At 45.2% G+C, this 17965-nt stretch overlaps 1 protein-coding gene across 1 annotated transcript in view; it reads right to left on the bottom strand.

The window, feature by feature from the left end:
* Positions 1-4635: 4635 nt before the first annotated feature.
* The window catches only part of WDPCP (WD repeat containing planar cell polarity effector), a gene marked incomplete at both ends in the record, with an annotated part of 101616 nt that continues 88286 nt past the window's right edge, over positions 4636-17965 (bottom strand). The window contains 7 exon segments of the mRNA XM_082306190.1: positions 4636-4724; positions 4727-4802; positions 4806-4877; positions 4880-4996; positions 5000-5022; positions 5996-6096; positions 14950-15085. Of these exon segments, the coding sequence (XP_082162316.1) occupies positions 4636-4724; positions 4727-4802; positions 4806-4877; positions 4880-4996; positions 5000-5022; positions 5996-6096; positions 14950-15085 (614 nt within the window).

Below are 17965 nucleotides of genomic sequence, written 5' to 3'. Positions count from 1 at the left end.
TCTGGGGAGAGGTTAACAAGAACCCAGCTCTGCAGACCTACCTAAATAAAATAATACTTCTTAAAAAAAAAACAACCTATTTGCAAACCTTTCTGGTCACACTAAAGCAGACTTGGCAGTGTCGCATGGCAATTCTGTGATGTGGCATCAAGCTTATAGAGGTGTCTAATGTTAATCAAAAGCTGAAGAGCGATAATGACTGGAACCCTCTTCTGACATCTGCATCTCTTCTGACGTAGCACCCCGGCAATAAAAGAAGGTGTAATAATTTGACGAGAGATGATTTTCATAGTGCACGAAGAGGGCTGTCCAGGAACTGGGGAAGCCAGCATTGCAGTGCTGCTGCCTGTGGTAATGAGCAGCTAGTCATCCAGAGCAGGAAAACATGAATATCCTGACAGGAGAGCATCCACTTGTGCCCTGGAGAATTCAGATCGCGGGGCTTTGCATGGTAATGATGTGGTCCCGCTCTGGCAGGCGAAGGGAGGAGAGGTACGGGAAGGCACACCCTGTAATTGAAAAGCCACTAAGCCATCTCGGACCTGGAGGGATAGCAGGATGGAGGCAGTGGTTTACTCGGTGTCCCCAGGTCTGAGGCAGAACGGAGATCCCTTTAGTCTTCTGGAGTGGGAAATGCAGAGAAACATCTTCCCCCGTGCTGCTGTATTGCTGCCAGGAGGCAACGCTTTTTCTCCTGGGGATTATTCTGAAGGGCATGATGAAGGTGGGAAAGGATGAGAGTGGGAGAGAGAGGAATAAATGAAGGATCCACAGGAAATTATTTTAAACACCTGTTTTTTTCAGGTGGAGACTGCCTGATTCCAGGCTGCAGGAATGACTCTGTGGAAGGACATGCCTGTTGTCAGGATCCATAGGTACTGCTCCCTTTCCCTGGAAATGCCTTGATTCCCTTGCGTAGCATCATACAAAACCTTTCTGGCTGACAGGTATTTAGCTGAGTGATAATATATTAAACCAACCATTTGGTAGCCATAAGGCACCATTGGCTTCAGCATCTCAAATTGACGTAAATAAGCCCAGTCTCCAGCCCAGAAATGACAGAGCAGTTGAGATACACGTTTTTCAAAGGGTCTTGTTTGTACTGACATTGGTAACCAGGGTGTTTGGAGGCTTAATTTTGTTTATATCTAAGGCTGGGTGCTGCTAAATGGAGACTCTCTGAACCAACCTACATACTTTGCTCAAGATTATCAAGTCCCAGAATAACGCAGGCCAGGAGGGACCTCTGGAGATCACCCTGCTCAAAGCAGCAAGAGTAGGCTGGGTCTCGAGCAGCATGGCCCTTCAGGCTACCCCCAGCCCATCTCCAGCCTTTCCTGGAAGACAGGACTGAAAATGAACACCAAATCCTGACCCCACCAAATACTGCGGATGGGATGCTCACTTCTCATTTGCTTCTCCCCTGTTGCTTGAAGAGCCGTACCCAACCGGGCCATGCACTGGGCAAGAAAAACTGCAGATTATCCTTGCTCCTTCGGCAACTACCTAAGACATCCCCACCTTCGTCCCCAGTGATGGGATCCTCCAGCCACCGCTGGTCCCAAACCAGCTTGGCAAAGCCATGTGGTCTGCATTTGTCCCACCTGAGAGCTGAGACCGCTGTGGCAGCCCTTGCCCATCATCACCCATGCACCAAAGGGCTGCAGCGGGAACACACGTGCCCTGTGCTAGTGCAAAGCCACTGGCACTGCTGGGGGGGGGATGCAAGCAGCCCCAGCAATAGCATGGTCTTGCCTCTGAGCTGCCTCTTGCATGCTGTAGGGCTACGGCTTTCCTCTAGAAAACAAATCTCGTTCAACTGCTTGAGCGTTGTTTGGCTGTGTGACAGCCAGCTGCTCTGGCAGGTGACTGGGAACATTTCATTGCACGATCTTTACAGTTTCAGGGAGGAGAAGCTTCCTCATAGCTGAGAGTGGTAGCAAGTGAGGAAGACGCGCATTATGATGCACCTACAAAAGATAGGGTCCGTGTCAGATACGTCCCCACTGAGGCCTCCATGGCCATTTGTGCTGGGGACAGGTCACTTTTGGCTTCAGCCTTTCGCCAACGAACTGGCTAAGGGGAGGCAAAGAAAATCTTCCAGCTCGCAGCTGCAGAGATCTTCCTGCAGAATTGACTGTGCAAGAAGGGCTGGGTTTTGGGTGTGCTCCCCTTGCATGGCACCGAGCCCGGTATTGTGAGGGCTCCCTCTGAAGCAACGTGCGGGAAGTGGTGGTGGAGGGACGCCAAGCCGGGGGAGCAGGAGGGTGAAAGTGGGACCTCGGGGACGGGCTGTCCATCAAATGCTGGCACTGATGCAGCAGGCTGGTGGTGGTGTCCAGGTGTAGAGCTGCTGCTGACGGTGGGTTTAGGTTGGATTTGGGATGGGTTGAACTAAAGCCAGAGGTCAGTCCATCTAGAAAGGAGCTGCTCTGATTTGCTGGGTGCTGGTTCCTGTGTTGGTACCCAACTGCTGCAAGATTTCTGCATTTCGCATGCCATTAAAAGTCAGGACAGAACGGTGTTGGAAACATATTCCCAGAAGTGTGAAGTGAGTGTTGCGTGGATGACTGTTCTACTCCAAAAAAACCTGGCGTGCACAACTCTTACCCAGCAAGTCGTTTCCCTCTGCAGCCCAAGTGCTTGTCAGAGCTGTGGCTTCCAACAGCACCACATCTCCCTTCCCTTGGTCCTGTGAGAAGCAGAGCAGCTCAGTAAGGATGGAGGTGCCCCATTTTCCAGTGCACAAGCAGCTCTGCCATGTGTGGTGAAATCAGGGCACCTCCACCAGGGTCACAGAAGTCACATTTTGACCCACCAGCTTTTACCAATGGTGACCACTCAGTTGCAGTAACTTTTTGGAACCAAAGGATGCTTTAACCTCTCCCTTGTGTACGTCCTTAATGATGTGACAGCAAAGTTTTGTTCTTTGCATCACTCCCATTATACAGAGTTTGTGATCGTGGATTTTATTGTGATAGTCCAGAGCTTTCAAATGAACTTCTCCGTTTATCATTTCAGCTGCTTATGTGGGGGCAAGGAGCATCTTACACACAGCTCAGGGAAGGAGCAGTTAACTGCTGGATAACCCAGCTGCAAACTCAGAAATCCCACCAATGCCTCCAGACTGTCACCGATGCTATATTTTACTTTAATCTGTATCCTGAGGCCACCGAAGCCATCAAAAGGTCACCGGGGACATCCCATTGAGTACAGGGATTTCTTCGTCCCTGGCGCGGCAAACTCTGTCACCTGCTCCCCAGCCTTTCCCCATCCTCCACCCAGTGAAAATGTGCAGGGGCCCGCAGGAGGCTGCAGAGGTGGGGCCGGCGCATGTTGTTCTCCAGCGATTCGGGACTGGTAGAACAGCTCTTATAGCACAGTTTTACTTGGCACGGGATGGTTTTGTAATGAAAGAAATAAATAAGTGCCATCCTGCTCTGCTGGGAGGTTGAAGTGTTTCCTTTCTTTTTTTTAATGATCTGTTTGTACCGAGGCCAAACATTGAATACTTCAGCCTCAAAAACAAAAGTTTCAACAAGAACTGTAATTGGGAGGAGGCTAAAATACAGGCACTCTTGTGCCTTCATCCATGCTGCTGTGGGACAGCTTTTTTTTTTTTTTTTTTTCCCCTTCAAAGTAGAACTGAAGGAGTGCGTTGGGGCTGCACGCTGCTAACTCATCAGCTCTGGAGACAGGATCTCCCTATGGATGTGCTCCATGCACCCCCACCGACACCCAAGCACACGAGGCACCAAACCAGGCTGGGAGGGAACATCCGCACGGGAGACTGGGGTAGCTGAAGGATTTGGAGGATGGGGTAGGATCTCCCTGCCCACATGGAGGCCTTCTCCTCCTCTCCTGCCCCGGTGAGCTTCTCGCGAGCTGGAAGCGCATGAGCGCCCAAGCCAGTGCAGGAGAGGGAGGAGGACATAGGACTGGAGGCTGGCAGCGGGGGAAGGGCCAGTCCACCTTTTTTGGCAGCACCTTGCAGTTAAATCAGCTTAAAGCAATCAGGAAACCATAGGGTAGTATTTCACTCCTCTTTTTACTGTGGTCTCGCTCTTGAAAGCGCCAATATGAACGCTGGCTAGTTCGTGTAAGATGAATGTGGCTGGAGGACAATAAGTTCTTTCTTAGGTCCCATCCAACAGGCATCGGATAATAATAATTTTCAACTTTTATGTGCTGTGCTCAATTCAAAGCCACAGACGAAGCCCTGCTCTAGCAGTGCGGTATAGGAGCATTTTTACCAATTTCAGCGAGAGCCCTGCAGGCAGACAGCTTGCAGGGACAGGCTCGGGGAGTTTCAGGAAGCTGCAAAATAGAGTAAATAATAATAAGCAGAAATAAAAAAATAAATCAGAAATGCGTTACCTGCTCTGTAGGAACTGCTCTCAAATTGCCTTAAAAAAAAAAAAAAGAAAAAAAAAAGATCACCATGTTATTTACATTCCATTGAACTTGCTGAAAAACCCAAACAAACAAGAGTACTGTATTAGGTAACTCACTTTTTTGATAGGACACAGCTATTTCATATCCTGTTATTCAATGGATGAATTAAAATATTTAATATATTGCTTATACAAGTCTAAACATGTAGGATACGTATATTCCCTCAAACGCTACACCAAGTTAAAGCAACTGTGATTTTTGCAGGTAGGGCAGTGTGGAGACGCGAGGCCAGCAATAGATCGGGGTTCCCACATCGTCTTGACTCAGGAGCCGTTGCAGGAGTGGGATGCATGCGGCGTGATGGAGCCATGGCTGCAGCACACCTCTCTCCCTGTACCGGGGTAGCTCTAGGGTGGTGGAGCTCGATGCGGGCTGCCTGCCCGAGCACTCGTCCTGTGTCTCAGAAGGGTTTTGCAGCCTGTGTGCTGTCAGGTTGCTGCTGGAGGTGCTTGAAGATGAGGCTTCGTGTTACAGCTTGAGCCGAATTAACAGCTGCCAACATCAAAAAGAAGTCCTGCTGCAGGCAATGTGCTTCTGCCCCTCACTTGGTGCTGTATGTGGTGTCCTCTGATCTCCAGGCAATGCAGTTCAGCTCAGGGGATGGTCAAAAGCCCAAGCGAAAGAAAACAAATCTTTTTTTTTTGCTTGGGTGAATATGCTGGTGGCCCCGTGTGATCTTGTGAATGTGGGCAGAAGGCGGCGGTGAGGGGGAAGCAGGACCTTCCTGTTTCAATGGTGGCAATCTGCTCGTTCAGCTTCACTGTAACGTGGAAGTGCACCCATAGCTGGCTCGTTTGAAGCTATATATTTCAGTTGCAGCTATAGGAACTGCAGTTACGCCTCAACTTTCCATGTCAGTTTGCCTGGAGTTTGCTCAGTTCCTACATACCTGTCCGTATAGTGGTGGGACACTCGGACAAGGCAGAAGATAAAAATCCCCATCTCATACCTTCTGCAAATACTCTTACATATCCCTGCCTGGCTGACTTTACAGGATGACTCTTTAACCGTAACTTTCTCATCCTGGAGTAGTCCTAGCCTCTATTATACCGTTGTACCTAGTAGCCTCTATTATACCATTGCACTACTTTAAATCTGCTATGATGGAGATACCGAATACTGTGCCGAAGCAAGACGGCTGCGTCCATTTACTCCAGAACCCCCCTGCAGAAGTAATGTAAAGTGCTGCTTCACAAGCCACATGAAGGGTGAAGCTCTGCTGCTGGAGGACCTGGCCATTGCACACTGAATAACAGAGCAACAATGACCAAATCTAATAAACGCTTTGTCTCTCTTTGTTAAATCACGAATAGCACTGTGAGATAAGGAGATTCATACGATCAGATGATTTATTCTACATCGCAAGAGCTGGTAGCTGAGCCCTCATGCTCTCCCTGCTAGGTATACACAAACCAAGCTCATGCTGCAATGCCACTGCCTAATTTTTCTTCCTAGATCCAAGTTCTTTTTCAAGATAGCAATCACCATCTTTTCTAGCTTCATCCCCTTGTGCATATTTGAAAGCCACTCGTTCACTTACCTTTCTGGCTGCTGGAGAAGGGTTTCCCCGTCGGGGAGGCGGCGTGGCCATCCACTCCAGGCTTACGCTCGGTGTCCTCTGCCTCTCTGTGGCTGGTGGGTCTTTGAAAACAAAACAGAAGTGATACGAGGGGAGGGAGCAAGGACTGAAGAGTTGGGGAGATGCTGCGTAGCAGAGCAAAGCTGTTTTATTTATTTTCTATCATCTTTTCAAGTACACAGCAGCCTGTGTAATTCCCTGGCTACAGACTGTAGCTCTTTTTTATCAGATGCCAGTACATTTGTTGACTGAGTGTCACTAGGATCACTCATTTGACCGTGCAGGCATTCCAGCACTGTCTTGTCATTCAAAGATGTGGTGTAAAGCTGGTGTTTTTTTGGAGCAGTTAAGGTTTTGTTAAGCAGGACAGGCTGGGGATGTGCAACACACGCAGCAGGCACCTGGCAGTGCAGCAGCCCTGCACGGAGACGGTCGGGCGGGTCCCGGGGAGAGGAGGATGCCAGACCCAAAAGGCAGATTTTTGCAGTTAAACCCTGTCCCCACACCACCCCTATCACTGAAATCCAAGTCATGAAGGAGCTGCAGGAAGGAAAATGTCAGCTATGCGTTACGAAAAATACGGATGGATTTTTTTTCTTTTTTTTTTTTTGGTTTTGCTAGTCTCGGTTTCTTCACTCATCATTAATCTCTGTTTACGTAGGCGTGTGGAAAGGCAATCCATTCCCAAGGCAGTGGAACTGGAAATCTGGAGGTTATTTTGTGCTATCTAAGCTTGCCGACTTGCCGCTCGTCCTGCCATCCGCAAACGGCCAAGTGCCTGGTGAAGTCCAAGGAAGTGCTGCCTTCGGCAAGAACAAGTCAAACAGAGAAAATAAAATAAATCTCTCAAGCCAGGCCAACTGGGATCCCCTTTGGGGGAATTCTCTTCATTTGGGTGGATTTTCTCCCTCCGTGGACGTAGTTGTGTTCGACTCAAGTAGTGTTTTACTCAAGGGTGGCTTTCAGATATGACAGCAGTGTAGTTGTGAGAATGAAAACATGAATGCTTTTGTGCAGCACCCAATTTGTTAACTGCCACAGTGCGACATCTTGCTCAGCTTTGATAACACAAATCATACATTCCAGGCATAAAAAGCCCTTTATTACTGATGAGAATGTAAATAATTAAAACAAAGTTCAGATTTTCCCTGCACCTTTGTCTCCACACTACCCGTCGGGCAATAGCTATGCAAGCAGCTGGGCATCTGTAAAGCAGCTAAAAGCAACTCTCCTCATCAGCTTTCCTCACACATTTTTAAACTCTCCCATCATGCTAAGCTTTATTGGTTTAGCGAAAGAAACTAAGAAACTTCATCGGAGACCAGATTATGCTGGTTGCAAAAACAGAGGGATTCTTCTGCTCTTCAACCCCATTATCTCCTCCATAGTGTCTTGATCAGCTTTCTTACACACAGCCTCGGATTCTGCCGAGACCTGCAAATTGCTTTTTTGGCTGCCAAACTGCCATAACCCTTGTATTTTTATGTTTTAAAAGAGCTTAAAACCTCCCATCCTCTTTGGATGTGTCTTTAAAATTGACCAGTACTGGGAGGATTTCATGTATATCCGAAGGCTTAGAAGAAGATGTTACTTCTACCGAGCTTCTAGTTTTACAGTCAACAGACATGAAAAGCCCAGCGGGGATAAAAGGAACTTAACCAGTTCTGTCTAATGCATATAAATCTACCTAAGAGCTCAAGGCACTGGAAGTACTCAATGCGCTACATTTATCTGAGCCTAAGATACAGAAATGGGTCTTCAGCCCACATGCCACATGTCCCATTTTGATGCCAAGTTAATATGAATTAAGAGACTGAGATGAATAAACAAGGTCAGTCTGGGCTGGGCCAAGTTGAATCAATGTAAAATAATTGTCAGTATTTTCTGTCAGCAACACTGGTTTATCTTGGCTCGGGATTCTCGGTGCTATAGATTATAAAATGTTTTCAGTGGAACAGTTGGCAGACATTTTATTGATTTTTCTTTGTTTTGTGAATGCTGGAAAAATTTCCATTAAGTATACACGCTGCTCATGTGACGAAGCCAAATTGCTTTTTCATACTTCTCTTTCTTCAAGTGAGCTAACGCGGTAATACGTTAGCAATCTATCTAATTTAATCAAGAGGACCTTTGTCTGGAATCAAGAGGCCAGAAAGTGCACCTTGATGCATTTCGAGTACTTATGGGCTAATAAGAGTTAATTTTGTATTTTCAAGGTGCTGGACGCACATTGACTAATTAATTTGCCCAACACCCCTTTGAAGTTGGTAACATATTATCTCAGTTTTACAGATGTAGAAATTGAGAGTGCAACTTCACACAGAGCCACGTATGTTTGCCCACTGTAGCATTCTTGATGCACGTGAAGCTCCTGCTGCCTTCACTGGGGCTGAGAAACAGCAAAGAATGAGAAGGGAGGCTGCAGCAACCAGGCAGGATTAGCACTGCTGAGCTGCTGTATCCCACCTCTGTGATGAATTTCCTACACCACATCGCCATATCCCCGCAGCACGCCTCTTAATAGAGTTACTTTGGAACTGAAAATTGCTAGGACAGATAGAGCAGCTTGTAGGATTATTGCGTGGGCCCATGGCAGACCATATTTCTCAGCCTATATTCCTGTTCTTTTAAGACCAGGTTTGCTTCCTGGTTAAAGGGAACTTTTGAAAAAGATAATTGACGGTGGATGAACAAATGGAAGTGCCATAACGGTGATGAATGCTTATTTTGTTTAATTGCATGAAACAATGGAGTAAGAAATCTGTTTAATGGTTTTTTTTTTACGTGACACACAAAAGGGGATGTAGTGGGATAACTCTAATTCTCTCTCTCTTGATGCTGATTTAATAACCAACATATACAGACATGACAGATATTGTCATGCAGTCCCTTCCTGAGGTTTGATCAGTGATGCTACAGATTCAAAATATACAAACATGCTTCTGAGCTTAAATAAAAACCTTGTAGAGCAGTAGAAATATGTGTATTTTTAAGTACATAAGCAACAGGAAAGTTTTATGATAGAAATCACTGTGATTATATATACACTTCAGCCTTCTATCCTAATCACTTGTATGAAAATAAGAGATATCCTAATTAAAATAGGAATAGTTCTGGTTTGGGGGATGGGGACAAGGTAGATGGATAATAAGCTAAAAAAAATCCCAACCCAGCTTCACACACATCCTGACACTACCAACAAATGCAAGATATTCAAATCCACTTGCATTATGGTAAGGAAACAGAATGACACACTGATGGGGAAGACACCCATACCACAGTTACTAGTACCAGTAGCAGAGGAGTGAGTGCAGCCATAGCTCTGTGCTGACTCTTATGTGCCAGGCTCTGACACGGTCGCAGGCACGCACTGCTTGACTCATCCAGCAATAAGCTGTCCCACAGGAAGTCAATCAGTTCCTTTAATACGCTGTCGAGAGAATCAGTACATTACCTTGGTCCTCTGAACAACAGCATCCATACCTTCTCAAAACATTTTCCTTTTTTACAGTTAGCAAAAGGGTTATGCAGATTAAAATGTTTCCATAAATAGATAACAAGAATAAGGAGAGAGAGGACAAGAATTGCTATGCTGTAACATAACTGACACTTGGAGGGACAGAATGGCAATGGTCAATGGCAAACATAAGCCAGAGATGAGAGCTTTGTCTTGCAAAATTATTCACTTGACTGTGCATCACTGGTGGTATTTAACTGTCCTGTTCATGGTAGAGGGAAAGCAAGCAAATAAAATGCCTCTATCATCTGGAGCGTTGTCCTGAAATTTTTATTGCTCATAACTTACTCTGCGTGTGTGTGCACGGTTCAGAAAATTGACTACAGTTCTCCACTGACAGCAACACTATTGCTACTTTCATAAAATGTCACAGAGTTAAGCCGATTTTCTCTGTCTGTAAAACATACTTTAGTCTCAAACTAAGTTCTCTGCTTTCTGACTGTTAAGGCAAGAAGAGAAACCAGATTTTGCCTAGAATAAGTTCTCAGAGAAATAAACCCTTGAGACTATTTTATAAATGATCATTTTGGTTCCAGCCTTTTCTGTCCCTGTCTCCATCCCAGGCTACGGCTTTCCTTGTTAGGCAGAGCAGCAAAGGAGACGATGATGTGAAGAGCTAATTGAAGTGGTTTGTTAATCACACAGCCTGAAAACTGGGCTTCTGTTACATATATGCAGATGTTAGGCTCTCTGAAGGGCATCAGTAACAAGGTTCATTAAGTAAGTTAAACAGAAACATCTTCTGCTAGTCTTCGCAGGGTCCTTGCCCAGGGCTTCTGGCTAGGTGTAAATCATGAGATAGAGCTCAGCTGTCCCAAAACAAAGGTTCTGTCAAAGTTGAAATACAGGAAAGAAAGAAGTCCGGGTATGTGCTGGAGATGAGCTTCCAGAAACCTGGGTGAGATATAGATTTGGGACAGTATCTGGGTCTGACAGGGGTATTAGTGTTAGAGACGCAGTAATGTAGGTCAATTGACTTCATGAGTTTGGAGCGACTAGCTGGTACAAAGATGTAAAGCCAAGGCAGATAACAAAAGACTTCTTTGGGAAAGAAGAAAGAGCAGCCGTTGAGCACTCTTGCTGAACACCTGCAAAGTCCTGTCATGGTGTCTTACAGAGATTAGGGGAACCACTGCTACCCTGAAGACAGCAGAACCTTGGAGTACTGTCATGTACACTTGAATTCATGCAGGCCAAGTGCATGTGAGCGGTGCTACTGGCTTTGTGTGACTTGCAATTTACTTGTACAGATAAGGTTGTGGGGTTTTTATTGCAAGACTAATGACACTGAACACTGAGGATGGACTTGCAACGAACAGGTTGATTTTAAGTTGGAAGGGAGCTCTGGAGGTCATCTGGCCCAATCCTCTTCTCAAAGCAGATTCAACTGTTAAGTTAGATCCAACTGCAAGGTTGCTTTGGCTCAGGTCTGTGACCCAGCGGAGACTTTTGATGGATAACAGCAGAAATGCACCATTGGCACTGGCAAACATCTGGAAGGTCAGAAAGAGACCAGCAGTATGTTCCCTCACGTTAAACTTGGAGCAATGCTCAGGAGTCCAGATCTGAGCTGACTCTTGTCACATCACCAGAAAGAACTGTATTTGCTGTAGGAAGTCACAGTACGCCAACACGCAGGGGAATGAAGCAAACGAAAACTATAGACTAACCTTGCTCCCCAGACTACAAATCAAGTCCTCAGAGACAGTATCTCATGGATTTAAATGATGCTGAGGAGGTAAATCAACAAGTTGCCTCGAGTAATACACATAAAGCGTGGCTGAAGTGACTTGGCCAAGACAAGAAGCTATATTGTGCATGGGGTTAGGGAACAGAGAAGAATAGTAGTAAATCCATTACAAAAATGGAATTTTCTTCTTTTGTTTTTCTTGAGGGGAAAGACATCAGAAGTAAACAGGAAATGATTCAGGATGTACATTTATCTCACTGGCAAGCAGAATACATAAACACCGAAGACTAGCGTTAAACAGCATGAGAAACGGAGAAAGTCAATAATGAAACAAAAAATGACCAAGCTAACAAACAATGAAGGGCCTTTACAGAGGGAGAATGTGTCCTGGTTATTGATTTTGAAACTGCAGGTAGTGGTTGAAGGCTGGGAAGAAGTGGACAGTGGAAATGTCAGATATGAATTTGTGATGTGGGAAATCGGTTAGAATAATAATGTTGCTGTGCACTTACTAAGAGTCTCAGCTGCAAGCACTATACAGCTGTGATTTCATAAACTTCACTGTGTTTTAGTACGGTGGAGTTGTCGCCATTTTTCGAGTGACTTCACGGAGGCAGCAGAAAGCAAATACGATTTAATTTTGGGTTCACATGTTGGATTAGTTTAAGGAAATTTCCTCAAGTGCTGCGTAACCACCTACCCACTATGAACTAAGTCCTCTGCCAGTGTCTCAGATTAGGCAGCCAAACCTCTAGCACAGAACAGACTAGACTAGACTAGACTGGACTATTTCAGTTGGAAGGAACCTACAATGACCATCTAGTCAAACTGCCTGACCAATTCAGGGCTGACCAAAAGTTAAAGCATGTTGTTATGGGCACTGTCCAAATGCCTCTTAAACATTGACAGACTTGGGACATCAACCACCTCTCTAGGAAGCCCGTTCCAGTGTTTGACCACCCTCTCGGTACAGAAATGCTTCCTAATGTCCAGCCTAAGCCTCCTCTGGCGCAGCTTTGAACCATTCCCCCGCATCCTGTGACTGGATGCCAGGGAGAAGAGCTCAGCACCTCCCTCTCCCCTTCACCTCCTCAGGAAGCCGTAGAGAGCAATGAGGTTGCCCCTCAGCCTCCTTTTCTCCAAACTAGACAAGCCCAAAGTCCATAGTTGCTCCTCATAGGACATGCCCTCCAGCCCTTTCACCAGCTTTGTTGCCCTCTTCTGGATGCATTCAAGGACCTTCGCATGCTTCTTAAATCATGGGGCCCAGAACTGCACACAGTACTCAAGGTGAGGCCGCATGAACGCTGAATACAGCAGGACAACCACCTCTTTCGACCAGCTGCTTATGCTGTGTTTGATGCACCCCGGGATGCAGTTTGCCCTCTTGGTGCCGGGGCACACTGCTGACTCATATTGAGCCTGCTGTCAGCCAGCACCCCCAGATCCCTTTCTGCAGGGCTGTTCTCCAGCCACTCCTCTCCCAATTTATACTTGTGCCGGGCATTACTCCATCCTAGGTGCAGAATCTGTCATTTTGACTTGTTAAATTTCATCCCATTAATCATAGCCCAATGCTCCAATCTTGGCCAGAGAGATGAAACATCGCAATGACTGCAAACTGAGAACTTCCTTATTTATGTGGGCTCCTAACACTCAAAACTTTCCTTTCTTTATACAAATTTCTTCAGATGAAGAAGTCTGATGCAGACTTGGCAGCAGATGCCTTATAGAAAACAATCTCTGTGAAACTGGAGGCAAAACACAAGCCACAGTTATGTGCTTGTAACCATCTATGGTTTTTTTTAAGCACAGAGAGAAGGTTGTTGGAGTCACCTGTGCCTCAGCAGGTGACCTTCCCAGCCAGTTGGCGTTGTCACAGGGAGTGCCTTTAAAACTCAAATTTGTGTTGGCAGGCTTCAAGCGCCTGCGGCCAGCCAAGGAAGCTGTGAGAAGTTTTCTTTCACAGCTCCGCAAGAGGCAACCAAAAAACTCTGGGCTCTCCTGGGGGAGGTCAGCTGCAAGCACCGGGTGTCAGCAGGCGGAGGAGCTGGTCGCGTGGGTGGGGAGGTTGCTTTATACTCACCAACCTGGCAAGAGGCAAACAAAAGCCTCGGGAAATCCCAGCAGTTTATGCAGCTCTGGCGATTGCAAGGAGCCACTCGTGAGGCTCAGCAACTTTTGATGGCCCACCCGGGCAGGCGCAGGCAAACGTGGTCAAGCTGGGAGTAGGAGTAAAGTTGAACTCTGCAATCTCTCTCCCAAGACGCCTGAGGAAGGCAGACGCGGGACTGCCAGAGACGCGTGAGTCATAGCAACCTCCGAAAGGGAAAAGGTGAGCTGAAGGGAGGATAGCGTGTTTATACCTTGGGATCAGAGGCATGTTGGGATTAGTCTCTGCTCTAGTGCTCTGTTAAAGGAGCTCCTTTTATTGGAGCACTTGGAAAGTCCTCTGTAGTCAATACAGTCTCCAGTGTGATCTTACTGTCTTTATTACTTGCTCATATCAATACAGTGCTATCTCCATCCCAAAAGTTAAGACAGAATAATTGTGCACTATATTTTTAAAAGCAGGCCTCATCTCCAAATCCATTAGGTATCTCTGAAAGCTTTAGACAGTGTTCTGTATTCTAAAATTTGTAGGCTATGTATAAAAGAAGTATTTCACTAGTGGTGTGCAGCTGGTATAATGGATATTATATCTAATACTGCAAAAGCTCAGTCTCTTCATGTGAGGAAAGATAGGAAACTAGGTAATATACAGATTTCCAGAAGAAGAAATGTGTTTCTTGCCCACATGAAGAGTGCTCACCACAGTTCCATACAAATGGTGAGGATGATTTGTCAATGTGGAAGTTCAATGTTGTACTCACACTAGTTACTAAAAATGTTCCTACATACAGTAGGCATAGAAAATAAAAATAAGTGCATCTCTATACTCACTGGGAACAAATAATTTTTTCATTTCTATCAAGAATGAATGAAGAAAAAGAAGAGAAAGAAATGCTTTTTTAATCTTTGCAGAAGAGCTGTTTCATTCTAATTTCCCATCTGTTGCAAGGTGGTGTGCTGGTTCACTAGCAACAAAAGCACTGAAAAAAAAAGTCGTCAGACCTGTTGTTTCTCTCATAATAGGTAAGTTCCAGGTTTTAATCAACTTTGGAAGAAGGGCATTCTCAAAAGATCATCCCAGGGATTTTGATCGCAGGCTAGTGATGAGCTTACAGAAATCTGTAAAGATCATGTTAGGTTTTTAAAAGTTCTGTTTACCACCTGTAACTGTTAATTCACTGCATTTCCATTGCTGTGTTTCTCTCTTCTGTACATTCATCAAGGAAGGCTGTGCTTGTCCAAATGGTTTAATTTGAAAATGGTTGTCCTTGTGCATGTTAAATGCTCACAAGCTATATATGTTTCCGGAGACTGCTTTGTGTCCATGCCATGTACTTTTGGCTTCCAAGTTTTTCTTAGTTCCTGCTCAGTGTTTTATTGTGTTTACAGTCATGATGCAGATGACAACTCAGGTTGTCAGGAAAGTTCAGAATATCAAACATACATTTCAAAAGTATTTTAGTTAATTGTCCGCCCTCGCCCCCCGCCGGCCCTTCCATTTTCTGTTATGGAAATACAGGATCTTCCTTGGCCTTACAAAACATCTTTGATGACAGACACACAAGTTGCCTGTGTGCCCTTTCCTGCACTGCTCACCTGCGGGAGCAGCTCTGCGCTGGAGGTCTGATGGCCAGACCGGGAGCAGGCGGGTCGTGCTCTCCTCCATGCTCTGAAGATCGGTCAACGAAAGCTTCGCGAGATGGGTCTTCTTCGTCTGACTGCCCCAGAAGTTCTGTTAAGATTAATAAGATATGATATCAGGCTTACTTAATTTAAAAGTACCAATCAAATTGCCAACTGTGTGCCTTAGATGTCAATAAGGACAAGGGTGTCCTCTCGTAACGGATCAAATCGAATGGAAAACCATACGCTTATACAGCTTTCACCTTTGACTCTTCCCCTTGAAAAGGAGACCAATTAGCTAACGACCAGCAACAATAAAACATCCAAGTTTTTGGAAGGGAGGGAGTGAGTGTGTGTTGGCTTTAGTCAGCAAGGAGGAAATACCTTCTCTAAATTGTCACCTACAGAAGGTCTACCTGGCTGCCGAAGGCTGCTGCGTGTGAGTATTCCACTGTTGCCATACAGATTAAAGTCTTATCGATGGGACTGTTCCCCCATAAGGGTATGTGTAACTCCTTCCTTTAAAAATAAAGACTTTCCTTAGCTTTGTTTCAAAATATTTTGGTTCACAGGCTAGACCTGAAGTCTTCAAGTAGGTGAAGGAAGGTCCTCCAATTCCCAAGTTCCAGTCTGAGCACTTTAGGGAAGGAAATCGCTTGAAAATACACGAACCACGTAAAAATATAGATGAGGAATTGCATATTCTAGGTGTGAGACTTAAAATAAATAAATAAATAATTTAATCAAAACCCAGGCTAGCAGAGTTTGGATTAAGGAAAAAAATCCTGTTACAGATAAAGACTTTAAAAGATTTTTCTCAAAATTGTAAGACTCTCTTGCGTTTTTTCTTTTTTAATCCTGTTTTTCTCCCCTTGTTCTCTGCCTTCCTGGATCCTGTATAAGCTAATCTGCACAATACCCATGGCAACACCATGGGTAGTGCGAAGAATATAATGCTCTTGTGAGCATTGCCATACTGCTAGTTTACATTTTGGCTAGAGACCCAGAATGCTCACCGGCTTAGCAGGGCAAATCTACTTGTAAGCATTTCTGAATCTCCGAGTCCTAAAAAGCTAATGCCGTAAGATTGCTGCAGACTATTTCTACTCTTCGTGCTACCTAAATCTTATCAGCATCTGTGGTGCAAGAGAGGGTGAAGTGTGGCGACCAGCTTGGCTTTCTCAGGTAAGTGGTACTCTCCGTCTGTGCTGCCATTTCCCACATGTGGAACAATGTGGGGAATCACTGAAAACAACCAACTCGGTCAGGGGCAACACATCTCCAAGCATGCACATCACGTTACAATAAATAAGGGAGCTAAACTGGCCCTGGCGCGATTTCTCCTCTACCTTGAATAAAAAATCCAAAGTAAAAAAAAGGAGGGGAGAAAAAAGGTGTACAAACAATGCTCTATGTCTAGGAAACTCAACTCAAGGGCAAGTGAAGTAGGTTTCTTTGGAGATCTCTTCTTGGAGCCTGTTGCAAAGTGCGCAGCCAAGAGAAGGAGGGGAGCAATACGGAGAACTTAAAAAGGCACAGGAGAAACTGCTTTTGATATGCATGAAGAACTCTGGGAAAGGGCTTAAACAAAATTCCTCTTGGTGTGTGTAGGCAAAATCCACCGCAGCTCTCGTGGGATAAACCTCGACAGCCTCTGCTTGGGAACACAGCTCTCACTGCCTTGCTTCCACCTGTGAACCAAGTCTTTGGTCCTGAAGACCCTCCCTCTTCACTTGGCCTTAGCTTTAAAGGAGGGAAATGTTAAGCCTTTTAGTTTTCTAAATGCCAAAGCTAAGACATACAGTGTGAGTCAAGCTGGTGTAATTAATCTTTTTTTTCTCTTCTTTTTCTTTTTTCACCTACTCAGTAATGTCTAAGGCCTACATAACTTACTCCCTTAAAGTTACAAACTTTCACCAATATACGATGTCCATGGCTTCTCCTTAGACATCACTCCTGAGGCTGACCTAGCTCCAACGAGCAGTGGCATTTCAGAATGTAAGACCCTGAGAGATGCTGAGAGAGGAGTGTGTATTGAGAAAGGAAACAAAATAGGATTGGGTCAGCTTTGTCTTGGATCTCTTTCCATCATACTATCAATTTGCATTTTCTTGTACCTGCTGAGAACCAGATCTGAATAAATCACAGCCCTCGCATGTCAGTCACTTCAGTGTAACTCAAGCATGTGCTCTGGGGGGGACCTAGAGTTTTGTAACGTGGAGTGGGCTACAATTTGGATGTATCCAGTCCTCGTGTGACGTATTTCTAATATATGAACGCTATAAGCAATTATAACCATGGCCACTGACTTTAATACTTTGTGCTGTGGATGCAGCACAGCTACACCTGTTAAATAATGCTACTGGATCCACAGGAATCTCATGGAAAACAGAGCAGTCTGTCATATGCAAGCACACTTGCAGCCAAAATTGGGGGATGAGAGGGGTTCTTACCCACGGGAGTGCAAATAGATTTCTTTGCACTTTCATATCTAAATTAAATATCTGAAACTGACCTCAAGTTATGAGGATTGAACCTATTCTAGTCTGGGTATACAGCTGCAGCGTTGCAGTAGAACATTAGATAGCATCAGATGCCAGGAGTGGTTCAAAGCCACAAAACCATCAGATACGAGCTCCAGAGTAAAGAAATAAACATTTTTGTTGTGGGACATTGGACTGCGTTCCCTGTGAGAAGTGCTACAGCAGGAAAAACAAATGTGCAAGGAACACTGTTTAAACAACACAGCCCTTGCCAAACCAGGGACAACATATCCCACATTTAATTAAAAAGGGAAGGATTTTGGCAACAATGCCATAGAGCTGGGAGAGGGTGGTGGTCCTCACATCTAGATGAAGGCTCTGGCTAGGGTTTGGTGCTTAATAAAGACTTGACTTTGTGCTAGCGTTGGAGGTATCACAAGTTGCACCTAAGATTTCGTATTCAGGTAATCTGGGATCTTCCTTTGGCTTATTGCACAATAAACTCT

The sequence above is a fragment of the Platalea leucorodia genome, assembly GCF_965183815.1.
Source record: "Platalea leucorodia genome assembly, chromosome: 3".
NCBI lineage: Eukaryota > Metazoa > Chordata > Aves > Pelecaniformes > Threskiornithidae > Platalea > Platalea leucorodia.
This window is presented reverse-complemented; position numbering and strand designations above follow the sequence as displayed.